The sequence below is a fragment of the Artibeus jamaicensis genome, unplaced genomic scaffold, assembly GCF_021234435.1.
Source record: "Artibeus jamaicensis isolate MK-2021 breed Jamaican fruit bat unplaced genomic scaffold, CSHL_Jam_final contig_3126, whole genome shotgun sequence".
NCBI lineage: Eukaryota > Metazoa > Chordata > Mammalia > Chiroptera > Phyllostomidae > Artibeus > Artibeus jamaicensis.
This window is the reverse complement of record NW_026521723.1, coordinates 10,464,849-10,490,608: the sequence shown is the minus strand read 5'-3', so window position 1 is coordinate 10,490,608 and position 25,760 is coordinate 10,464,849. Positions and strand designations below refer to the sequence as shown.

General features: G+C 41.3%; 2 protein-coding genes across 5 annotated transcripts in view; one reads left to right on the top strand and one right to left on the bottom strand.

The window, feature by feature from the left end:
• Window positions 1-1,042: 1,042 nt before the first annotated feature.
• GTPBP8 (GTP binding protein 8 (putative)) overlaps window positions 1,043-25,760 on the bottom strand; it is a 39,691-nt gene continuing 14,973 nt past the window's right edge. The window contains exon 6 of the mRNA XM_053663068.1: window positions 1,043-1,993. Coding sequence (XP_053519043.1) covers window positions 1,975-1,993 — 19 coding nt within the window. The 3' untranslated portion in view covers window positions 1,043-1,974. The remainder of the gene's footprint in view (window positions 1,994-25,760) is intronic.
• NEPRO (nucleolus and neural progenitor protein) lies at window positions 10,247-25,505 on the top strand. Of its 4 annotated transcripts, none has more exons than XM_053663066.1 (9): window positions 10,247-10,415; window positions 12,335-12,489; window positions 15,053-15,132; window positions 15,505-15,636; window positions 16,926-17,003; window positions 18,287-18,648; window positions 18,957-19,018; window positions 21,573-21,832; window positions 23,979-25,505. In XM_053663066.1, exons 1-9 carry the CDS (start codon window positions 10,313-10,315, stop codon window positions 24,436-24,438), a joined length of 1,692 nt encoding a protein of 563 aa, XP_053519041.1. In that variant the 5' UTR covers window positions 10,247-10,312; the 3' UTR covers window positions 24,439-25,505. The 4 variants fall into 4 exon arrangements, with proteins under 4 accessions (XP_053519041.1, XP_053519042.1, XP_036992737.2 ...); XM_053663067.1 differs by lacking the exon at window positions 10,247-10,415 and adding an exon at window positions 10,711-10,877; XM_037136842.2 differs by lacking the exons at window positions 10,247-10,415; window positions 12,335-12,489; window positions 15,053-15,132; window positions 16,926-17,003 and adding an exon at window positions 17,077-17,189 and having other exon boundaries at window positions 15,551-15,636.

Below are 25,760 nucleotides of genomic sequence, written 5' to 3'. Positions count from 1 at the left end.
TGAGGAATTACGGGAAGGGTTAGGGTTTTTTTTTAATCTCTTCCTCTATGTTAATAGAAATTGAGGGGCAAATTGAGGGGGCCCTCAAAGGGGGCCGAGATTGATTTTTTGAAATTTCTTGTCCCTCTTTACAGAGATTTTGGGCTGAAGGGGCCCTCGAGGGGGACCGGGATTGATTTTTTAGAACTTCTTGTCCCTCTTTACAGAGGCTCTGGACATCCGGAGAATGCCCATGAGTGACTAAGATTTCTTTAATAAGATTAAAATAACTGAAGGCCTGGGGGCCAGAGATTCGATAGTAGTCTTTAAGGCAATCTCCAACCCGGTTCCAACACCGCGGGTCAATCATCCCCTTTTAGGGGAACCAGGGGCACATTTTGAATATAAAGTCAAAAAATAAAACTAAATCCTTTTTCTTAACTCGAGTTCCTCGCACCTTGAGAGTTTGCTTTAATCAACTTATAAAAATATCACTTTGTGAACATGCTTGTCCCATGATTGGGGGCCTTACCTGGCCGAGTTCGCCGTCGAGGGGAGGGGCTCCTGGATCTGTCTCGCGGTGAGTAGTCGCGGCGATCCAATCTGTGCGGGGAAGTCACTGGCGGGGACGGCGCTTGTTCCGGCGGCTATCGGGCCTCCACGTTGGGCGCCACTTGCTCCGGCCTGCGGGAGCAGTCAACTGAGGCTCGACCACCTACCTAGAACAAATGAGTTGGGGGGGACAAGAGGCGCGAAGAATGGCAGCAAGACAAAAGATTCTGATCAAGCTGCAAACTTTATTTTTCCGAACTGGGTATATATATAGGGGGGGAGGGAGAGGAAGGAGATTAGGTTGCTTGCTATTGGTTAGCTTGAGACAAAGAAGGGCCCGCTTATTGATTACTTGGGTGCAACTGGTACTCGTGGACACCTCATGTGCCTGTAGCCGATTGGCTTGGGGAGCGCACAGGTTCCTGTAATCAATGCAATGTTTTTAGCTAGAAGCCAGGTGTAAGGTTCCCAACATCTGCTCCCCTTTTTATTACTTTGAGGGCGAGGGAGAATGTAGGTAGGGTAGACTTTAACCGGCTGGGGGAGGCAGAGGCCTGACTCCTCCTGGGCTCATTCTGAGCTTTAGGGTACCTTTTGGGAGGAGAGGAGTTGGGTACCAACCTCTTTGCAAGTCAGCTTACCTCTCAGGAGACTCGAAGTGGCCGTATGTACAGGCCTCTCCTTGCAGTGCTTTGCCTTGCACCCAGCGGTGTCTATCACAGCTACTTGGCTGTGAAGCATACCTTCGAGGGTTATGCTGCTCCCGCAGGAGGGGAACCTGGCAGGAATCGTGGGCTAGCACCCCAGCGGCTGCACGGCTCAGAGTAATGTTTTTAGCTAGAAGCCAGGTGTAAGGTTCCCAACAAAGGGAGGCTGGAAAGAGTGGCCTACCTGTGCACCAGGGTTAAGAGGAGAATACGGATGTATTGAACAGTCAGCAGTCTTGGACCTGAGCTGTATGCCGTGTGAAAGTAATAAGCCACTGACTTAATAAGCCAGTGGCTTGATTGTGAAAGTAATAAGCCACCGACGGCAAAGCAGTAACATGGTCATCATTTTCATTTTAGAAGTCATTCAATCAGCAGCGAAGAGAATGGCTTGCAGTGTTGGATGAACAGGAAGATTATTCAGTGAGACAAAAAGGGGTGCACTGATTGTCAGCAATGATCTTTGCTGAAAGAGGGGTTTGTTTGTAATTTAGATATTAGCTATCATTTTAACATTTAAAAATATCATTTATCTGGCTGCCAAGGGGAGGGGGGTGGGAGCCTGGGTGGAAAGGCGAAGGGGCTGTTAGATGCAGACTGACCCGCACAGAACAGTCGCAGGATGTAAAGTGCAGTGTAAAGGGCGTCGTTCACAGCGGTGTGGTAACTGTGTGCGGTGCGGGGTGGGTGCTGGAAGCACCAGGGGGATGGGTGCTTTGTGAGCTGTGTGATCCTCTCACCACTGTGCTGTGCACCTGAAACCGATACAAAATAATAGTCAATGTAGAATGTAATTAAAAAAATAAAACTGATTAAAAATATCATTTATCATGTTACAGAGGTAATGTGTGTTCACTGAACACAATTCTGAAAATGAGAATGGAAGATAAAACTTTTCTCTATTTTTACCAACCAGAAATAATAATTATTAATATCTTGGCATTCACTTGCACTTCAGATAGACATCCTCCTTTGCCTTTCCCCGACTTGGAGTCATGCTGTGTGGAATGTTTTATAATCTCCTTTACCCACTCACTGCAATGGGAGCTTTTTTCCCTGTACCATTATTACATTATCTTTAAAATGTGACAGTGGCAGAATCTTTGCAGCTGTTCACCAAAATCCACTCCTCCTTCCTGGGCATGCGCTAGTCTATGTTTCCAGGTTTCCCTTGCAGTTGGGTGTAGCCAATGAAATATGAGCCACTGTGATACTTGCTATTCTTGAGCCAGTGCTTTTAAGGGGCAGATGTATTTTCTTTATGTTTTTTAATTTCCCTTTCTTCTAACAAGATGCAGATGGTAACAAGGGCCTAGGGAAATTCAAAGTCATGGAATGGAAGGGCCCTAAAATTTTCAATAATTGAACAAAATGTGGGTGAAATAAATATCCATTGTGTCCGTAGCAGTATATATTCTGGGGTCTGCTTGCTATAGTGGTTTCCTCTACCCTGTTTTTCATCCCACGGGTGGACCATCATTTTTTAAAGAAACGTTTACTAGACACTAGTGGGTTGTTGAAAACGGCCCCCCATGAATGAAGCATGGCTTCCTGTGCCCATACCGCTTCACAAAGTGTCTTTGCTGCTTTTCCAACAAGATCTAGAGTGTGTTTCCTCATTCCTCAGGTCTGGGCTACCCTTAGGATTTGTTCAGGCCACCACGGAAGTGGCCTTCAGGGACTTCGGGGCCCAGACTCTAAGAGGCCTTGTAGCGTCTGGTTTTGCTCAGAGTGGATCCCAGCTGCCGAGTAAAGAAGTTCAGCTTATTCTGTGGATGAGTGTGTCTATGTGGAGAGACAGGGCCTGAAGGAAGACGTACCACGTGGAGAGAGAAGCTGTGTAAGGGAGAACCGAGGCCCAGACAGGTGTGAGCCCAGCTAATGCCATGAGAAGAGAGAGAGATCTGGCCCTCTCAGCTTACCCTCAGCCATTTGAATCACCCTGGGGGGGTGAGCAGGGAATCAAGTGAGTGAGGCCATCTTGGGTCCTCTAGCTCCAGCCCAGCCCCCAGCCAGCATCGCGCAGAGGGGAAGCAAGTCATTCCTGCAGAGCCCGGCCTACATGCCTGACCTCATGCCTGTAAGCACCACAGTGATTATTTTAAGTCACTAAGTTGTTCATGGTTAACAAGCAATAGATAACTGGTACATGGAGAACACATGCTCCCTAAATTCTGTTACGGTGAATGACAGCGATGAGCATCTTCCTTATCTGTTAAAGGAGTCTATGTTGTTTAAGTCTAGAGACTGAGTAAGAAGTCCAGTCTATCCATTTTGGTGCTCAAATTAGGTTTCTGGCCCCTGTTATAATGATGAAGTAATATTTTAATGGTCTGCAATCTACTCAAGTGCTACAGATACTGTGATCAATTAGCTATTACTAAAATCTGATTGTTTTGGCTATCCACGTTAGCCAAAACAATTGGTTACCATTTCGTCCCTGTTGCCTATTATAGGAAATTCACCAATCTTGTCTCTCATAGTTATCTGCTGTCACTTGCCTTTGTCACTCTGGAATCCCGTCATCTCCACTGAAATCAGCGAGCCAATTTCAATAGTTAGTATTTGCTCCCATCACTCTAGCCTATCGAAGAGAGCATCATAGAACTTTGTGAGGATACAGGTGGCCCCTCATTAATGTGTTTCTCAGTACCTCAGTGGAGGGAGTGACCTCTCGGAGGACATAGTTAGGTGTAGGTAGGTGGATAGGTGTGCAGATCACAGAGTATATATTCACTCCATCATTCCAACCTCCCTGAGCCTTTGGGTTCCTTCTTCTACATTATGCCAGGAAAATGCTGGCATCTTACCTTCATTGAATATAGGCTATAGCTGAGTTCAAGTGTCAATCAACAAAGAAAACTGTTAGACACACTTCTAACTGCGAGAGTCTCCAGTAACTCACATGATAACCCATAGATATAGATTTGGTCTAATCCAGTTTAAAAAAATCTGTCTTCTTTAGTCTAATAACCTTAAAATCCATGATGACTTCAGTTTCTGTCAATAAAAATTAACAACATTTTAGAATATAAACTGTCTTCATGTCTTTGTACTTGTCTCCCTGGAGCGAACGGAGATCTGACTTGTGTTACAGCCCTAGAGGTTTTGAGAAGTGGCTCGGATGGGTTTGGAGGTCATCACAGGGCCTTCACACAAGTCTCCTCAGGTGCAAGTAGGCAGGCTGCTGCAAGACTTTCAACTTTTCCCAAGTCAAGCTAGATTAATTCCTATTCCAAGTTCCTGATTCCTTATTACCAATCGATGCCTTAACTTTCACATACAAGACTAGCAATTTATGGGTTCAGTTTAATTCTGCAACACACAGAATTAAATTTTGGGTCATTGTCAGCCCTGTAGCTATAAGAAATAAGTAATTATTTTAGGACTACCATAAAAGCTCTCCGATTCTCTATGACTTGAGCTAAGAGTTAAAGATCTGAGCTTGTCGTTATTCATAGGCACTCCACGTGCACTCAAAGGCATCATTGCTACTTCTGGCAGCGTGGTAGTCAACTGGTCTCTCTAGGGCTTCAGAAAGCATTTCATCTCCCTCAAACTCAGGTGATCAAGCACTATGTCACAGTGTAGTGTGACTTCTTATATCCCAGTCCCCTAGAAAAGCAGCTTATTGCTGTGTTCAAAGCTCACGGCATGGCCAAACCAACCTAAGCATCTCATTTGGAGGGGCTGTTTCCCAGGACTACTTCTCATGCTAAGTATCATATCAGAGTCCATTAGTACAGCAGAATCATACTAAGTATCTTACCAGAAAAAATCAGTATAAGGAATTGGTTGTATAGATGTTTGAGAACTGAAAAGCACACATGCAGCACTGAGGTAACACAGAGACAATGGATGAAAAGAGTTACATATAACCCCTGGAGCCAAGGAAACAAGGAACAGAGTTTGGGGTTATCAGAATTTAGACTTTTGGAGGAAGGGATTTGCAGAATTGGGACCCAGATTTTTGAGGGCAGAACACCATCCAGTTGCTGCTAATACCTATGAGGGCTAAAGTAGTTCTGTCAGTGTGTCAGAAAGAGTTAGAGACTAGAACTAGCTGCCAGTACCTGAGATGAAGAGCTACGCTCCTAATAAGGGAGCAAACTAGAAGGAACAGGGTTTTCTCTCCTCTGCTGCCTTGCAGCCGCCCTCTAGTGGTTTATATTGGTATATCTACCAGTTGTCAACATAGAAGGGTGGGATTGAAGCTCAGATACCACAGCTGGGTGGGTCAAAAGTACTTGTCATTTAGTATGTTGGTGTGTGTGCATGCACACACACACACACACACACACACACACACACACACACACACACACACTCCTAAGACTTGGTACACACTATTTTGGCATAAAAATAATTTCTTTCTTATTACAATGGCAATACATATTTTTCTTTAAATAGAAAATACAAATAAGCTCTTAGAAAAAAAGATCTATTCTGCTGCTGGAAAGATAATCATTGCTAACACTTTAATTTAGATCCTTCCAGAATTTTTCTCAGTGCATAGATATGTATGTTTTTCATGGAATCACATTGTCCACACGGTTTTCCAAACTGCTTTAAAAAATGCTTTACTGTATCACCCAAAATTACTCACCTCAATACATATTTACTTATTTACAACAGTGGGTTCCAAACTATCCTTAGGGAGTGTTTTATGTGCCATCTCCAGGAGCCTGGGTAGGAGGCCTCAGGGGGAGCGCCCCATATTCTACATCCACCCTTATCCACGGCAATGCTGCTTTTACTTGTTTTTGTCTTGTTTTGTTTTATGTTTTTAATTTCTATGCAAGGCTTTGTGGGGAAAAAGAAGTCTACTGCCAAAATATTAGAAAACAACTGATTCACAGTGTGAATATAATATCACTTTCTCTTTCGTGATGATAACGACGAAGGATCACTTCTTACCTAAAATTGCGTCTAAAGCCTAGTAGCATGGGACATGCTTTTAACTCTTTGCACATTTGACAATACCTCAAAATTATTTTAACCCATATTTCTTGAGTCACTGATGAGATAGACAAGGCTTCATATACTTAATGGTCACTCGCGTCTGTGGCAGTCTTGCTTTGCAGACCAGGACATTTTAGAGTGTGGCCCTAAAGCCTGCCTTTCTCTCTCATGTACGCAGCCCGTGCCTCTTCCACATCCCTCAGTTCAAGAAAGCTCTGATTTCGAATACCCCGCTGCTCACCAGAACCCCATCTCCCTGCTCTCCACTCTTGGCAATGGTCACGGATCCGCCTCCACTGGCAAAATAGAAGCTCTCTTTTGGGGGGCTCCCTCATCTATCCATTACCCCACCCCAGGCATCCACATCTAAGGCCATCTTTAATATTCTTCCGGCTCAGAGAAAGAAAAGGCTTTTCAAAGTTGAAGCCAACCCCTCCGTCTAAGCACATGATCCCATCTCTGCTCATCTCCTCTGGGACCCAGTATGGCGCCTGGCAAATAGCTGATGCTCAGATAGCTTATTGAATAAATAATGAGTCTTGCTCCATCAGTTCCCTCCCCTTTATCTTTAGTATGCCCATCTTCTCTCACTGCTTTGGCTTTTTTCCCTTAGCCTACACGTGTGACCCAATAATTTCCTGTCTCTGCTGGTCAGTTTTATGTGTCGGTTTCGCTAGGCTCAGTTACTCAATTGAATTGTGGTCTAGGTGTGGCTGTAAAGGTGTTCTGTAGATGTGATTATGAGCTACAACCAGTTGACTCAATGAAAAAGAGATTATCTGGGGTATTTGGGTGAGCCTGAGCTAATCAGTTGTAAAAGCCGGAAGACTGAGGATGGGAAGGAGGAAGAAGAAATCCCACTGTGGACAGCAGTGCCAGCCGCTGCCTGAGAGATTCCAGCCTGCTCTTCCTTGGTTGCCTGCCCGGTAGGTCTGAGACTCGACTATCCTCCAAGGCCCACAATTGTGTAAGCCAGTTTCTTTCAATAAATCCCTGACATCATCTATCTGTTATCTATGGATCTATCTCTTCTACTGGTTCTGTTTGACTGGTGGAACCCTGACTGATATACCATCCTTAAAATCAGAACAAAACAAAACAATACCCTCCATACTCTGCTTGACCCTGCATCTCACTATTACCACATAAACTATTTTCCCTTCTTACCTAAGCTTTTAAAACATCCTATATTCACCACCTCTACTCTCTCTCTTTGTAATTACCCTCTGAGCTATAGTCCCATCTGTTTACCTGGTGAATCAGACATACTCTTGTAGACAGCCCACGGGAAATCTCAGTATTTCAAACGTTATCTCATTATCCAGGCCTAAATCTGTTCTTTTGAAAGCTATCTCTCAAACTCAAGGTAAAAATCTGAAAGCATACTACAGACCTAACTATCTAAACACTAGACATCTAAATAAGTCATACTGTCCATCCTCAGTGTGGGTATCTAGCAAGGGCCATCATTTCAGTTCAGGCCCTTACGCTGTCTTGCATCACACTACCTTACAACCGGCCTCATCTCTTTATTTTTAAAGATTTTATTTATTTATTTTTAGAGAGTGGGAGAAGGGATGGAGAAAGAGGGAGAGAAACTTTGATGGCCGGCCCACAACCCCAGGCATGTGCCCAGACTGGGAATCAAACTAGCAACCTTTCAGTCCACAGTCCAGTGCTCAATCCACTGAGCAACACCAGCCAGGGCTAGCCCCATCTTTTTAAAATCTGTTGTCCAGTATGCTCTTCCTCTGATGCACGGTGACTGAAAGTGCCCTGCCTAAGACTCAGTGACTCCTTCATCACCTGCACCAAGGGCTACCCAACCCTGCCCACCATTACAAGAACCTTTTAAATGGCATAGATTAGAGCCCCACTCAGACCTAGTGAATATGAATTTCCAAAGTGGGGCCTGAGAAACTCTGATTTTAAAAGCTATCCAGGAAATTCTGATCAGCCGGGTTCAGGAACCACCAGTCTTCAGGGGAAAATCCCAATTCTGCCCGTGATCTGACACCACTCCTCCCAGCTTCAGCCCTCGGCGCACACCATGCTCCAGCAACGCCGACCCAGCGCTAGTGTGTCTTTCAGTCCATGCTGATTAATACCTCCCTGCCAGCAATGCCCTTCCCTCATCTGCCTGGGGAAATCCTATTCGACCTTCAAAAACGCTATTCAAGCATCATTTAGTCTCTTGTTCAGCCAGTGAATATTGATACACTCAGGAAATTATACACATTCACTATGTGCTGTTCTTTGTATATCAATTATACCTCAATAAAGCTGTTAAATTTACTGAGGTCTGAGCAAAGCATTGAGATACAGAAGTCAGTAGCCTATGCTGATAGTACTGCCTTCAGTAAACTCACAGGCCACTGCAGAAGGAGACAATCAAATTACACAATACGATGAGGTAAATTGTGTGAGTCTGTGGTAGGCTGAATAATGCCCCCCCAATAACGCCCACATCCTAATACCCAGAATCTGTGAATATATTACTTTACATTACAAAACAGATTTTGTAGATACGATTAAATTAAAGATTCTGAGATGGGGAGATTATCCCATTATTTTGGTGAACTCAACATAATCCCTAGGGTCCTCTAAGAGGGAGGCAGGCAGTAGGATGAGACAGAGGGTGGAAGGAGACTGGAAGATGCTATGCTACAGAGTTTGAAAATGGAGGATGGAGACATGAACCAAGAAACGCAGGTGGTCTCTAGAAGCTAGACAAAGCAAGGAAGTGAATTCTCCAGTAGAGCCTCCAGAAAGAACCAGCTCTGTTAACTCTGGTCCAGTGAGGTTGATTTTGAACTTCTGACCTTCAGTACAGTCATATATATGACTGTATTGTTGTAAGTGATGATGTTTGTAGTAATTTGCTATAGCAGCAACACGAAGCTAATGCAGAGGTCAACACAAGACACTGTAGTACATAAAGGGATCTCTATGATCAAGATGTGGAGTGGGGAAGGAATGTTCAGGAAGAATTACCCAGAGGAGATGACACGAGAGCTGAGGAAGGGAGATTGTGTTTCAGAAGGACGTTGCAGGTAGAGAAGTTAGTGCGTGCCAGGCACACAAGGGGCAAGGGAGGTGTTCCAATAAGGCAAGCCTACTTGTATTAAACATTAGAAGTAATATCAACAATATTAATTCTGGCAAATGTTTCTATGCCAGGCACTATTCTAAAGCATTTACAAGTCTGTGAGGCGAGACTATTATTATTTTCATTTTACTATTGGAATACTAAGGTTTGGAGGAATTAAGCAACTTTTCTGAGATCAGAGAGCCAGTAAACGGCAGAGCTTTAATTAGAACCTTGGCAGTGTCTTTGAAACCCACAAACTGCCTCTCTAATACATTACTGTAGGAGTCTTAACTACTTAAGTAAGGTGGTATCAGTGTGGTTGAAGATAAATGAACTATTTAAAAGATAATAATGAGGTAAGGATCAGCAGAGCTTGGAACGCTGTCTAGTCTTGGATATTGAGGATGGAATTGATACTCAGCCAACTTCCAAGTTTCTTTGATGTGATTGTGCGGTTTTGCCATTGCTCAAGACAGAAGAGTCTTGACTTTCTCAAAGTAGATCACTCCTGTGTTACGAATTCTACACTTTGCATAATCCTCTTTATTTCATTTCGTCCTTCCCCCCTAAGGTCTGAGGCAGAGTTGGGGGATGCATACACCAATTCAACTCTCAGCTTCAGTTTCCACATCTGTAAAATACCTTCGACTATCGTAGTTCCAAACTTGGTCGTGCTTTAAAACCCCTGTAGGTAAGCCTTAAGAAAAATGCAGATTCCTCGCCCCATTTCCGAGATCCTAATTGGGTAGTTTCAGGATAGGACTTTCCTCCCCCAAACTTTCCCAAATGATGCGTCCAGGTTTTTGGTGACTACATCAGTCCTTTCCAGTTCACTGGGTCTGGTCCACGATTCCGTGAGGGCCCCGCCTCCTCCCCGCCTCTAGCCCCGCCCCAGGCCCCTTTGCCGTCCTCCTCCCCCCACCCCATAGATTTGGTCCCGTCTAGTCTCCCCGCCCCTCCTTCGGTTGCACCACCGCTCTCGTCCAGCCCCGCCTTTCCTGGCCCCTCCCTGTCAAGCAGCATGGCCGCGGTGCTGCAGGGCCCGGAGCCTTGGAACCGCGTGAGAATCCCTAAGGCGGGGAGCAGCACTACAGTGACAGTACAGGACCTCGGCGAGTCCTTGGGTGAGTGAGGAACCCTGCGAACCGACCGACGTTTTGGGGGTGGTGTCAGGCCCGGGCGGCGCACGTGCGCGGAGGGCGGGACTTCCGGGGCCGGGGGCACTGGGAAGGGGCGATGGTTCCCTGGAGCTAGTGCTGGGCTCGGAGTTTGCCTAGGAGTCTCGGAAGGCTTGTCGTTTCGCAGCCGCTTCGTGATCAGCTGTGGCTACCGCAGCGCCGGGCTGGAGCTAGCCAGCCCCAAGGCCCAGCCCCGTGCGGAGGGGGAGGAGAAAGGCGGACGCGGCTAGCGTCACGGAAGAGTGCTGCGTGGGAACCCTGTGCTCATTCCCGAGGGCCACCAGGAGTCCGCTTTACCTTCCATCAGTTTCCGACCTCTGCCTGGGAGCGGCCGGAGGGGGCCACTTAGGCACTCTGGACTTAAACTGCGATCTTTCTGGGCCTCTGGTTCCTCATTTGTAAAATGGGGTTAGTCCTACCCATCACCCGTTGTTGGGAGCAGCTGGTGATGCTCATCTTTATGTTTTATTTTTATTGGTAATATCCAACAGGTTGCGGTGTATAATTACAACAGTCAATCTAGATTTTCTGAGGTAGCTTTAAATATTCTTTAAATTTTAAATATTCTGCTCTGTGATCAGAATTCTGTGTGATTCTAGTTCATGATTACATACCCAGAAACTAGTACAGTACCTGGCACACAGTAAGTACTCAGGCAATGCATGCAAAATGAACAACTGAATAATAGTCTTTGGCAGACAGTGTGCTCTGCTATTGGTTTTAAAATTAGGTCACTGACTATATTTAGAATAGACATAAACAAGCATTTGTTTTTGACCACAGAAGTTTAAAATTTAATATGCAAACATCAGTATTTATAGTTAAAAACAAGCTTGGAAAAGTACTTGGCAGAATACGTAATAGCAGATTAGCTTAACATTTTCTTTGAATTTTCAGTTACAGTTACATGCTATATTATATTAGTTTCAGGTGTATCATAAATGATTAGACATTTATGCAACTTATGAAGTGATCACCCCATAAGTCTAGTAGAGGGGAGAGTGCTCTCAAAGTGTTTTACCAGTGTATGATGTTGTTGACATTTTTAGGCAGTAGAGCGTAGTAGCCAGATTGCCTAGGTTTGAATTATGTCTCTTTCCTTTGCTGGGAATTGTTGTTGTCTAACCCAGTGATTTTCAACCTTTCTCATCTCGTGGCACACACAAACTAATTACAGAAATCCTGTGGCACACTAACAATATATATTTTTTGCTGATCTGGCAAAAATTAGGTATACTTTTGATTCATTCATACTGGACAGCCATTGTTGTTTTGGCTTTTGTTATTTTTTTAAATTTAACTACATAAGGGAAAAGAGTCAGTGCGCCTGACTAATGTCAGGTATTACATGTTTTATAATTTCTTGCTCCAAGGATGTGGAGAAAAGGGAACTCTGGTACACTGTTGGTGTGAATGCAGACTGGGGCAGCCACTATGGAAAAACAGTATGGAGTTTCCTCAAGAAATTAAAAATGGACTTGAGTTTTGACCCAGCAATTCCACTTCTGGGAATATAGCCTAAGAATCCTGGAACATCAGTACAAAAGAATATAGGCACTGCTATGTTCATAGTCAGTTGGGCACTGACCTCTTTTACCTTAGATTGTCATAAAAAAATAAAAAGCCAACACAACAGTAGCTCTCTGGCGTGAATGAATCAAAATTACGTCTATTTTTTCTGTCAGATCCACACAAAATATATTTGGTGTGCTGCATAATTTTAGTAATTAGTTTGTGTGCCATGAGATAAAAAAAAAGTTGAAAATAGCTGCTTTAGAACAAAAAAGGAAAGATGCTTCTTTCAGTGTATTTTTCTATAATACACTTAATGCATATTAAGCCTTAATTCAATTTCTCTGCTTTAGACCTTTGTGTTGCAGCTGTAATCAAAGAGTGCTCTCTGGTTACACTGTCACTGAAGAGCCAGACCTTAGATGCAGAAGCAGGTGTGTTATGCGCGGTCCTTTACAGCAATCACTACAGAATGGGCCGCCACAAGCCTCACTTGGCCCTGAAACAGGTAAGGAACCCTTGCTCGAGAAGGACATGTTTACTTGATGAAGATGGAGATCACCCTACTTAATATTTTGTTATTTATGGGAACTGAGTGAATTACTTGCGACTTACAAGAACTTTAATTCTTTCCCAGTTTTGTTTCGAGTGTGTGATTTTTATGAAAAGTTTTTTTTCGTTTACACAATCTATAATAAGTTATAGTGGCTTTGCCTACTTCTAGGATATAGTGATTTGATCAAGACAAAGTGTTAAGTTAAGAAATAATTTCCTGCCCTGGTTGGTGTAGCTCAGTGGATTGAGTGCCAGCCTGTGAACCAGAGTGGCTGGTTTGACTCCTAATCAGGGCACAGGCCTGAGTTGCAGGTCAGGTCCCCAAGTAGGGATCACATGAGAGGCAGCCACACATCGATGTTTCTCTCCCTCTTTTTCTCCCTCCCTTTCCCCTCTCTAAAATAAATAAATAAACAAAAAATAAATTAAAAAAAAAAGAAAGAAATGACATCCTGGGCATGGCCAAAATCCTAAAATCCTACAAAGAACCAAGTTGTTTGTTTATTGTGGGACAAATCATCTAATTGGTAATATGTTAGAGTAAAAGGGTACATAACAAGCTATGTGAAGTGGTTTCACGTAATTTTTGGAATTTAAGACAAAATTGGGCCCTCCAGTTTTGGAGCTACACCAAAGACTGCAGCCTCCTAGGCTGGGTTCTTTATATTCTCATCCATTGACTCCTTCTATTCTGTAATATTTCTCGTAACTTTCTATGTATCAGACACTGTGCTTGGTCCTTGGTTACAGGGGAGAAAAACACACAGTCTCTAAACTTACAGACTCATGTTCTCTGGTTAATTTTCTGCTCCCTTAAGATGAAAAAAAATGATTTCTTCATCAAAGAAAGATTTGGAATCATGGTATATCCCTTAGGTTTGTGTCTGGGCAACCTTTATCTCTGAGTTTTTAACTCCAGATTGAACACATTTCTCCTCCTGGATTCCAGGTTATGAATAATATCCAGTCAGAAGAATTTGGTGTCCCTTTTCTCTGCTTCTTCCTTTTGTGTAGCTCTGCCATCTAGTCTATCAGTCATTCCAAACTATCTCTGCATCTAGTCCATTCTTTTAGTTCTGGCTGCATCTTTTTTGACCTGTCAACTTTTAATTGTCTTGCTATTCTAACTAATCTTTCCTTCATCTTCACATTTTCTATAAAGCAAATCAGATTAATCATCCTAAAACACAGCTTTGAATTTTAGTGGTTCTCTATTGCCTTGTGAATAAAAACCAAACGTCTTAGTTTTGGCTTACAAGATTCTTTAGGGTCTGTCTGCTTCAGTTTTCCTAGTTCTCTCTTGCCTTCAGCTGTTTTACACTCCAGGCAAACTGAATTCATGAGTCCTCACCTTGTTTTTTTCCCTCACCTGAGCCTTTGCTTTACCTGGTCCTGTGTGTTTGCTCCTTCTATTGCTCTCTGTTAAAGGCCTTCTCCTTTTCTAAGTCCCATTTCAAGCCTTCCCAGAAGTGATAACTTCTTCCCAATGGGTAACATGAGTGTTTATCGTGGTAATCTCACTTTAAGTTGCATTCTGATTAGTGAAGTTGAACTCCTTCTGTTTTTGTGATTCTTGGCTATCCAGGCCCCCCATTTGTGCTTGCCTTACTGCATTTGGCACAGTGTGTGTTGCAGTACAGGTATCTGTGTACATGTTTTACGTTCCCCTCCATCGCTTAGAACAGGGAACATGCCTCCTGCTACTGCTGCAACTCCTATTACTATTACTGCTACTGCCTTACATCTGCTTAACATTTCAGTTTACAAAGAACTTTCATCTACTTTAAGGTTTCTTTTTTCTACGTTCAAAAGCTAGATACCGCAGTTAGCTTCACTCTAATTTCCCCCAGTGGAGCATAGAAAATAGTCTTAATTCTTCTGTGTTACAGTACTTAAGAGTATATAAAAATTGTTCCCATGGTCCTCCACGTTCTCTCTTCCTTGCTAAACTCAAATATCTGCCCCCTCCCCTTTTTTGAACCATAGTTTTTTGAACCATGTTTCTCAATAGCTTTACTGTCTTGGTTTGTCAATACTTCTCTCAAAGCATGGTGTCCAGAATTAAAAAATGATCAAGAGCTGACCCCAGAGAATTTAGGGATTGTCGCCTCCATTGCTCTGGAAACCATCCTTTCAAGAGAGAATCCATAACTTGGATGGAGTTATTAGTAGCACATATGCAGCTCTGATGAGATACTGCCTCTGCCAGTGTCAGTGACCATCCAGATCCTGACGTCCGTCAGTCTGGGTGCTGCCCCCTGCGTGCCCTTTGTGTGGTATTGTGTGAGACTACGCAGTTCTTACCACGGTTTACTTAATGAATGGTCCTCACCTTTTTTTTTCTTTTGGATAAAAAAGTGCTATTAAATGTCTTCTCAGTACTCAGTACTGAGTTACAGTGGTAGCTGAAGTAGACAAGATATATTGCTGTCATGGAACTTCCAGCTTTGCTGGTCACACGAGTGGCCTTGTCTGTGTTGTATACACATGAATGTGAACTGCTCTTCCCCTTTCAGGTTGAACAATGTTTAAAACGTTTGAAAAACATGAACTTGGAGGGTTCCATTCAAGAACTGTCTGACTCGTTTTCTTCCAAGTAAGTGGTCCAGTTGCTCTGTGTGGGCTTAGTGGTTGGGAACTCCATCTTGCTGTGACCTCCCTTTGCATTTTTTTCCTACTTGGTGTTGAAATGTGACCACTTGTACCTCAGCTCTACAAATTTTGTTTTAATAAGGGGCACCTGGTATTTATGGTAATCTCCCTTTGTTGGCTTGTGGGAGGGACTGGCATGACTTGACATCTGGGACATGATTATATTAAAAAATATTAGTGTCCATAAACTTCAGTGAGTCATTATTGAGTGCAGCTAACTCAAATTGTGCTTAAAGCAGCTCTGCACTTGAACACTGCTATATGAGTGCTTTATATTTAGTAGTGAAAGTAATGTACCTTTCTTTTTTTTTTCAAGTGAAAATCAGCCTTTAACAACTGAAGTGCGTATCATTCCCAGCCAGCCAGTGGTAGAATTGGTGCTGGTGAAGATTTTGGGAGCCTGTAAATTATTACTTCGCTTGATGGACTGTTGCTGCAAGACATTTCTGTATCCTTGAGTCAACTGAAATGCTGTACCATCTCAGTGGGAATTGTGTGTATAACTTTAGTAGTATTTCTGTTTGAGAGCTTGGGTTGGGGTCTGTAGGAGTTATAGCCAATGGGAATTATTATTATTTTTTTTAATTCTTACCTGAGGGTAAGTTTTATTGATTTTAGAGAGAGGAAAGGGAGGGGAGAGAAAGGGAGAGAGACATTGATGTCTCACATCGCTTGGTTGCCTCCTGTATGCACCCGCACGTAGGCATGTGCCCCGACCAGGAATCAAACCTGCCACCTTCCTGGTGTACAGGACTATGCCCTACCTACTCTGCCACCTGGCCAGGGCCTGTGGGGATTCTTAAAAATTTTCTTGTTTTTTTTGTATTTTATTCAGTTTTTATTATATATTTTTATATTACCTTTTAGTCCCCTTACACCCTACCGCCCAAGATTCTGCTTCTCTCCCAGGAATTACCTGATACAACCATTGCCAGAGATTACCTTTCTCTAGTATATATTACCCTAAAGGTACTGACAGTTAGAAATTCTTAATCTTGGAAACCGAACCTTAGCAACAAACAAAAAAAGCAAATTAAAAAAAGTGAAAATAAAAAACCCACAAAAATGAAACTAAACCTTAGAAACTAAATTTAATAATGAAAGCTCTAGCAGATTGTATATTACTTTATTTTTAAATTTTTTAAAGATTTTATTTATTTATTTTTAGAGAGAGGGGAAGGGAGGGAGAAAGAGAGGGAGAGAAACATCAATGTGTGGTTGCCTCTTGAATTCCCCCACTGGGAACCTGGCCTGCAACCCAGGCAGGTGCCCTGACTGAGACTCGAACCAGTGACCTTTTGGTTCACAGGCTGGTTCTCAGTCCACTGAGCCACACCAGCCAGGGCTTATTTTTAAATTTCCGTGAGTTAAATAGAACGTGTTTTAAGGCAGTACCTCATTTTTAGGACTATAAGACACACCAGACCATAACATACACCTAGATTTTAGAGGAATAGGAAAAAAATTTTTGAAGCAAAAAACGTGGTAATATATTTAATAACCTGTGACCCCGCTCCACTGCCGCTGCCCCCCCACCCCTGCCAGAGCCAGGTAAGTTACATTCGGACTATAAGACGTACCCTCATTTTCCTCCCAAATTGGAGTGTGTGTCTTATAGTCTGAAAAACACGGTAATTCTTTAACAACATTCTCTTTCCAATCTAGTTCTTTCATAAGTGTACCTTACAAAATTCAAATTATTTTGGTTTTATTTTCTAACTTAATTTAATCCTCCAGCTTGACTGTGAAACACCTAGGTTTGCAAGAATTCATTATTTTAAACCTTGTGATAGTTGGGTTGGTGAGCAGATTATGGTATGTATGTACACACCTTTGAAATCTTTCATTTCTTTTTTATTTTTTTAACTCAGCCTGGGTTTCTCATCAGTTTTCAAGTTTGTTTTCCCACGGGATGCTGAAGTTGCGGGAGCTCTGGTGTCATTTGATCAGAGTTTATATGGAGTGGATTTGGAAGCTAAGTGTTGAAGGTTATGTTAAAAGGTTAGGCTTTAAATCTGAAACTAAGAGACTCTGCAACACTAAACACTTAAGCAAATGAATTCCTAGGATTAGCAACTTGAAAAATTAAAAAGCAGTTGCCATAATCATACAGCGACTGGCCCATTTTAAATTAAGGTATTCCTGGGCAGGCTGTATTACTTCTTTTTGCCTTTTGGTTTCCAATTTTTAATGCTCATGACCTTCCTTGTGTGCTCCAGATTTTTTTTTCCCACCTGAAATACCACTTTTTTTTTCCTTTTTCCTAAACACCTTTACTGCTTAATTAACTAGAGCCATTTCTGTGTCTTGCAAACAAGAACTGTGAGTGATGCGGAGCCCTCTTTTGCTTCAGGACTGGAATGCGTGGGGTCTGGAAAGACACCACTGCTTCTTGAGGTGTAGTTAGTTGGTGTAAAGAACACTGGCACTGGCTGCAAACCAGAGACCTTCGCTTACATTCTCAGTACATACAACTGGACTCGGAATCTGCCCATATTTGTAGAGATACCAGTTTTTGGCCATTTTAGACAGTTGGGATAGTTATCTCTAGTTTGAATTAAAACTAAAAACAAACAAAATTGTCTTGAGATTAAAGCTTTGCTTTGATATCTTTCTTTACCTGTATATCTTAAGTACGATTTCCGGTGCTGTTTTTTATTCTTAGAGGTAACAGTGTTAAAATTATTAAACATTATTTTCAATGTCAAACATTCATTTTTTTTTCAATAAAAGTAACTTAAGTCTTGCTAATTACAATGATACATGCTTATTTTGAAAAACTAGAAACAATGTAAATAACCTGAAAACTACCTAAACTCTCACCATCTAGATAAAACCAAACTTAGGATTTTGCTACACATCCTCTGAGACAGCCTTCTGTCTAGTGCTTTAGTTTTAAGTAACACTTTCTTTTGTACTTAGGTTTTTTGTGAAGGCTAGATTGATCTTGCTATTTGCAAGGATGTGCTGTAGTTCTTTCTTTTTAATCTGTAGGGGCAGATTGAAAGGCATTTATTTGCAGTTTTGAATTGTGGTTATTATATAATCTGCAAATTGTACTTACTGGTTAATTCATGAGCTCCTGTTTCTTTCTCTAGGGTTCTCTATAAAGGTGTTTTAAAAAGGCTGATTTCTTTATATGAGCCATTGTTTGGATTGCTTCAAGAGGTCTCTAGGATTCAACCATTGCCTTACTTCGAAGATTTTATCTTTCCTTCTGATATTATTGAATTTTTAGGACAACCCTATTTTGAGGTCTTTAAGAAAAATATGCCTGCAGCTTTTGCAGCTAAAGGAGTAACTAAATTGCTAAATAAACTGTTCTTAACAAAAGAGCAGTCACTGAGATGCAGTGAAGAAACTTCACTTAGAATTTCCAAAAAAACTAAACAAATGAAGATCAATCTACAGAATAATGTGGATCTTGGAGAGCCAGTAAAGAATAAGAAAATCCTCAAAGGTAATATGCTTTGATATAGCACATACTAAGACAAAAATAAAACTTGAAATTACAGTATAACCATGGATTGTGTAGAAAGAAATCCTATACCTTTTAACTCACATTATCTTCAGAGAGAGATGGTAATACCCATGTGTGTTTTCTAAGCTTGAACATTTAAAGTTATTTATTTCTGTTGTTCCATGGTTCTTTGCTTGCTTTATTTCCTTTGTAGTAATTTGGCAAGAAATACCATCATGCACTTAATAATTTGTTGGTTTGAAAACAGTGTGCCTAAGTTTTTGTATTTGATCTTTCCATCTCCACAGAAAAATCATGTGGATTTGATGTGAGAGCTTTCTGCAGACAGCTGAAACACAAAGCTATTCAGGTTTGGCTTCGTTTCTTTCTTTCTTTTTTTTTTTTTTAAATTTTTGTTGTCCTGGCTGGTGTAGCTCAGTGGATTGAGCGCGGGCTTGCGAACCAATCGCGGTTCGATTCCCAGTCAGGGCACATACTGGGGTTGCAGACCGGTTCCCTGCAGGCCACTTCCCAGCAGGGGACGCATGAAAGGCAACCATACATTGATATTTCTCTCCCTCTCTCCTTCCCTTCCCCTCTAAAGATAAATAAATTTTAAAAAAAAGAAAATAAGAAGCTTTCATTAAAAAAAAATTTTTGTTGTTGTTGTTCAAGTACAGTTGTTTGCATCCCCCCCCCACTCCTCCCCTTCCCACCCATCCTCACCTCCCTCCCCTGATTCTGCCCACCCTTGGTTATATCCATATGTCCTTTATAGTTGTTCCTGAAATCCCTTCCCCCCTTTCCCCTCCTTTTGGCTGATATCAAGTGTAGTATCTGTTTTTATCAGGTTTGGCTTATTTTAATACAGCTTTTGATTTCTGCTAATTTATAGAGTAGATGCCACTTACCAAGGATAGAGACTGAATCTTTGTTTTTATCTGTAGCCCTAAGTAAGCTAAGTATCGTGGTAGTTCTCAGTCTGTGCTTCTGAACAGAAGTACTGCAAGGGATTTTAGTGCATCCAGTTATTCAGTTAATAGAATCTTTCAGAAATATTTTACTGAAAGTTTTGCTACCATTTAAAAGTGCCTCTAGGATCCATCACAGGTATAGATTGTACTGTAGCTTAAGGGTGTGGGCCTTGCAGTCAGAAATGCTTTGAGTCCTGGCTTTGGTCTGTACTAGCTGTGTGACCTCGTGTAAGTTTCTTGACCTGTCCATACCTCTGTTTTCTAATAGTATGTACCTTGTAGGGTTTTGCTGCTGTTCATTACATGAATGTGTTCATTAGATGAATACATGTAATGTGTTCAGCACAGAGTCAGGAGTATAGTAGGGCACATAAGTGGTGTTAGATGTTATCTATTTTCAGTGTCATTATCATCATCTTCATCCTTTGTCATGAGGCTTCTATTTCCTTCTTCCTGTCAGGGTTCAAGTTTTAACATGATTCCTCTTCTTAGTCAGGGTCTGTAATTTCTGTTTGTTCTGGACCTCACAACAGATAAGTATGTCAGTGTTACCCTTCTCATCGGTAACTGCGTGACTTATATTACCCTTTGTCTTTTCAAAATTGTTTTTCTCTAGTTTGCTTTATGGGTTATTTCTTCCATTCTATTTAATAATCTTAATCATTTCTCATAAGTCAGAGTACTTTCTTGGACGTTTATTTACAAGGCTTTCAGCTTCCATTTACATTGTGTCCAATTCATGAGTTCCAGAGGGAGGAGTGATAACAACAATAATAATAATGGCTAATATGTCCTTACATTTACTCTTTGCCAGGCATTGTTCCAAACATTTTAACTCGTATCATCCTCACAAAAGCTCTCCGAGATAGGTGCTATTATTGTTTCCATATTCCAGGTGAGAGAATTGAGGCATAGAAAGGACAGAAACTTGCTCAGGTTACACAGCAAATACAGGGCAGAGCTGGGATTTGAATGCAGGCAGCTTGGTTCATAGTCTTTGTTCATTACCCTTTGCATCAGCCCCCCAAAATAGTGTCAACTGCTTTAAGAACTGTGGCTCTCTGTGACCCTTGAAAGTTCTGCAGTCCATCCACCTATTCCTAGGTTTTGAAGCTGGTTGGTCAGCATCCTTCTTATTTATGACTATTACTGCCACATTTTTAGCAATTAGCATTAATATGCTTAGTTTGCTTTTAGGTAAGACTTCTTTACCAATCAATAGCACAAAGTACTGATAGGTCTCTACTTTAATATTTTTACTACTTTTTTATGTTCTTGAGGGTAAGAAATTTGGAAGAAGGTAAGCTTTGATTGAAGGATGGAAGCACACCTGGTAGGTGGCATATTTTCATAAACAGTAAAAGTTGGTAAAATTCAAACTTGACTTTATAGATGGATTGAAGAGACAAAGGTGCCCCATGAAAAGATGGTTGAATTAGAAGTGGAAATGGGGCCCCGTTAAGCATTTTTAAGATATGTTGAGCAGTCATCTTGTCTTCATGTGTTTCAGTAGCATTTATAACCTGTTATTCAGGAGGGTGACTGAGGGTGCAGAAGTGAGAACAAGTTGGGGTCATCTGGCATGCAGAGGAAAAGGACTCTCAGTGATTTTCCCCCCATCAGATAGGCTTTGACCAATATTTAATCGTGTGGAGTTTTATTCTTATGTGTGGGTAAAAGAAATGTGTTAGGATATTTATGTTGTTTCCTGTGTGTAACTGAATTCAGCTATGGATGGGATCTACTGCAGCACAGTGGGGGGAGTCATCTTGTGTTGGGAGCAGTAGATACCAAGTTAAGTTTTTTAAAACAAAAGGGAAGTACAGTGAACTAAAAGTTTTTCTTTAAAGATAAATTTTCAAATTTTGATAATTTGTCAGTTTCTCTCCCTTTTCATGTAATTTATAATTCAGAAACAAATCATGTTTTTCTCACCTTTCCGTTTTTCAGGAGGCCAGCTCTGAGCTTAAATGTCCTCAGCCCCACCTAAAAGCAACCAAACATTCTTCTCAGGAAGTGATAGGAACTCCTTGTGCCGAAAGTTTGGTGCAAAGATTGCAAGAGGCTGAGACTTTCATACAACTTTCTGAAGAAATCCAAATGGCGATTTTATGGTGCAGGAGCAAAAAACTCAAGGCTCAGGCTTCCTTTCTGGGCAACAAACTTCTTAAAAGTAACCGCCTTAAACATGTGGAAGCCCAAGGTTATAGGTGGGTATATTACAAAACTTATATCCCTTTTTTTGTTGTCATTTAGAAGAGCATATATATTCGGGTAAAGTCAGTTTTTAAAATGGGACGGCCAGTAGCCCGAGAGCGGCTAAAAGGGGGATCTATGCAAACTGCAATTTTGTCTGCAGCTTTCGTTGGGCCAAGTTACATCACTGGGAGGAATAAAGTTAGTTAATTCTAACTAACTATAAATGAATATATCCAATATTCATTTATATTCAATATATTCAATATTGGATATATTCATTTATACTCTTCACTGTTCTGACTGTTCACTTAGAAGTATTAGAAGTGTTTGGGGATACAACTGTGTGTAAAGCAGAATCCTCAGAGAGTTCTAGCTTTAGTAGGAGAGGTGGCCAGTCTGCCCACAACTTCAGTGCAGCAGGAAGACTGTGAGAGCAGAAGCAGAAGGTGCCTGCCTGCTACAGGGGCGCACACCAGACTCCGAGCTCAGGTAACATTTGTTCACAGGAGCTGGACTCTCCATGTGTTGATTTCTTTCCTTCCTGTGAATTTTTCCATTCATTGAACTGCTTAGGGATCCACATGTTTGTTTGTGAGCCTGTGCACTTGAAATTAAACATGAAGTTAGACACTTGAGGGTTTTATTTTTATTGAAAAAATTATAGATGCCCATGATAACAGTATCAGCCACAAATGGCTATAAAGATCCTATTCCACTTCCACAGAGTTAGTCATTCTGAACAGTTTTTAATGTATCCTTCAAGAAATACATGCACCCTGACCAGGGACTGACTGAACTGGCAACCCAGGCGTGTGTTGTAACTAGGAATTAAACCCCTGAACTTTTGGTTTGTGGGACGATGCTCAACCAACAGAACCACACCTGCCAGGGTTGCCGGACAGGTATTTACACTGGAATCCTGAAAAGGCCTGTGGTAATCTAAAAGGGGTCTTTCTCTGAGTGGAAACTCGGCCTGAGGTGGAGAGAATTGTTTTGTTCAAAACTGGGTTTAAAGTCGGATAAATGAGGCAGAGATGACAAGTGTTAAAAGTTAATGAGGATAACAAACTGGTGTTTATTTGGTTAAACCATTATTTTGTTCCTCACAAAAATATAATGCTTTCATACTGTCCTGTCCCACTGTTTCAGTAATGTATTTGTACATTTTATATCTACTTAGTGTCCACAGTAACTGGGGTAGACAGTACTATTCCCATTTTATAGAGGAAGCGAAAGATTTTACTGAAAGTGTTGGAGACCTAGAAGTCAGTTCAGATCCTCTGATTCTTTTGTTTTCATTTCAGTTGGGAAATATACCTACCCTCTCCCCGCATAAAAATTACCACTTATATTAAGCCAAGGAAAGAATATGGAAACATCATGAATTACTAGCATTATAGTGGGCTTCCACAAAGTTCTGTATTTGTTAAGAAAGGAAGAGGGGAGGGTGTTGGGGTAGGAAGTAAAGACCCATGCTAATCTTTTTGAAATCTGTCACAAAACTGAGGCAGTTTGAAAGGTACCAATGTACTTTGTGGCAGTGCACCCTCTTCAGAAGTGAAACACTTAAAATAATCAGCTATTTGAGTTCCGAATTCCCAAAGTTGAAGATGGTAAATGAATCAAATTGTGTAGCTCAAGGCTGTCAGTTTGTCTTCCCATTCTTATACAGACTCCCTCTTCACTTTTTCCTTGTTTGTTTCCTGTTACAACACAAAGTTCTTTATCTAGAAATGGACTGATGCACCCTCGTGGGTTTTATTTTTCTGAGCTACAGCTTTTCTCCAGTTCTACTATTAATTACATTATGAACAGATACCAGACTACCAGGAAAAAGCCCTGGCACTAAAGTATGGAGATATCTCACCATTCAGCTGCCTTGCTTGGCAGTTGTAGGAGCTACTTTACTTTGAGGGTAAGGGGGACACATTTGCCTGCAACTTGAATGAAGGAAGTTGTGCTGTGAAAATAGATTGAGGTTGAAGCTCCTATTTTCTTGTTTTTCACCGTGATGCTGGGGTTGTGCACAGGCATGGGACTTACATAAATTGTGTACTTTCTGTTGGAAGTTGGTAAAAAGAAGATAAAAGTTATTTTTGAGTGTTTTCTCTGTATTTTAATAATCTCAGATTTTTCCTTTCTCTCTGTCCTTTACAGTTTGCCCAAGAAACTAGACTGCATAAAAACATCTATTTGCAACTGCCTTCTTCGTGGCTCAGGTAGCAAAACTTCAAAGCATCATCTGAGACTAAGAAGATCACAGAATAAATTTTCACTGAGACAGAGAAAACCACAGAGAAAGCTGCAGTCGACTCTTCTGAAGGAAATTCAGCAGTCCGCCCAACGGACTCAGCCTTTTACAGTTACCAGCAGACAGAGACTCTCACACTGTACAGGTCATAGAACTGATCTGAACCCTAACAGTAAGCAACCCTTGAGCAGCACAGTTTCCAACCCCGTCTTACAAACTAAGGAGAAACAAAATCGTGAAAATCTAACAGGGAGGAATGAAAATGAAACTGACTCATGGACAGTGATGCAAATAAATAAAGATACATCAGGAATCAGTAAGGAGACAGATGATATTGATGATATTTTTGCTTTAATGGGAGTGTAGATGCTAAGTGAGATCTTTAAGTGATTAGCAGACTAGTTCAGTTTTCAGCTATTTTAAGTGAAACTCCTGAGATCTGCAAAGATCTGAAAGCACCACATGGACTCAGAGAAGAGCTGATTTAGTGCAGCATTATAAAGCAGATCATTTCGGTTCAATAAACATTTTTAGTAGCTTTGTGTCATTTAAATAATTTACTACTAAACAGTCAAATCTGACTTTGACTAAATGCTGTTAAGAAAAATCGACCATATCCTGCCTTGAAAAGCAGATGTAATTCCTTACCTTCATGAAGCTGGTAGGTTTCAGAAAAACTGAATAATTTTATGCCTTACCAGGGAATTAAGATCCAAATAATTAGGTTTGCAAAAACCTACCCTGTGCCTTAAGATAAATAGGGAGTGGAAGTGGGGAGTAGCAAGGAAGCACCTAAAAGGCCACTCTGACCTTACTGGCTGGGTTATAGGCAAGTCCACTTCTGGACAACAAGGTCTGTAGCTTCTAATGGTGGTGCTGTCTTGTTGATGTATTAGAATTGGTCATCAAAGGAACTCAAAAGTTTTGCCACTAGTTGTATTACCAGGGACTGGTCACAACCATTATTTCACTATTTATTCACCTTAATTCATAGAACAGCATATTAATATGCTTTTGGAAATTTCCGAAAGTTTGTGGGATATTTTGGTTTATTTATAGGGTATGAGTAACTGATTCCAAAAAGGATATAATGTGACTCATGGTTACACATACAATACAATAGGATAACAAAGTAGAAGTGGGTAGAAAGTTAAATGAAAAAATAAAACTAGGAAACACAAAATAGACCCAGGAATGAGGCTAAACATAAATTTATAATTTGGGACTGATGCTGTCATTTGATATTTGTAAGTTGCTTGTTCAAGTGTTCTGAGAGGTGAATCTTAGATATTTTCAAATAATGATGTGAAGTTTGAAATAATTTTTCAAATGTTCTAGCTTACTAGAAAGGCTGATAAGCTTCTCTGTTAAGTAGGTTGTAGCCTTAAGTTTTCTTTATATACAGACATAAAAAATACAACAATGCATTGATATGTACTGCATCCTTCTTTTTCTCAGCCATCCTATCATTTTCTTCTGTTTTCTTTCCCTCCTTTATCTGGCCTGTTCTTTCCCTGTTTTCTGCATACTTCCCCCTTTATCTATACCAGTGGCTCTCAAACTTTAGACTGAGAATCACCATGTGGGCTGTAGATGGCAGACTCCCAGTCCCTTCTGAAGAGATAAAAACACAGCCAGGGAATGGAGCCAGAAGTCTGCAATTTTAATTGAGTAAAAAGTGCCCAGGT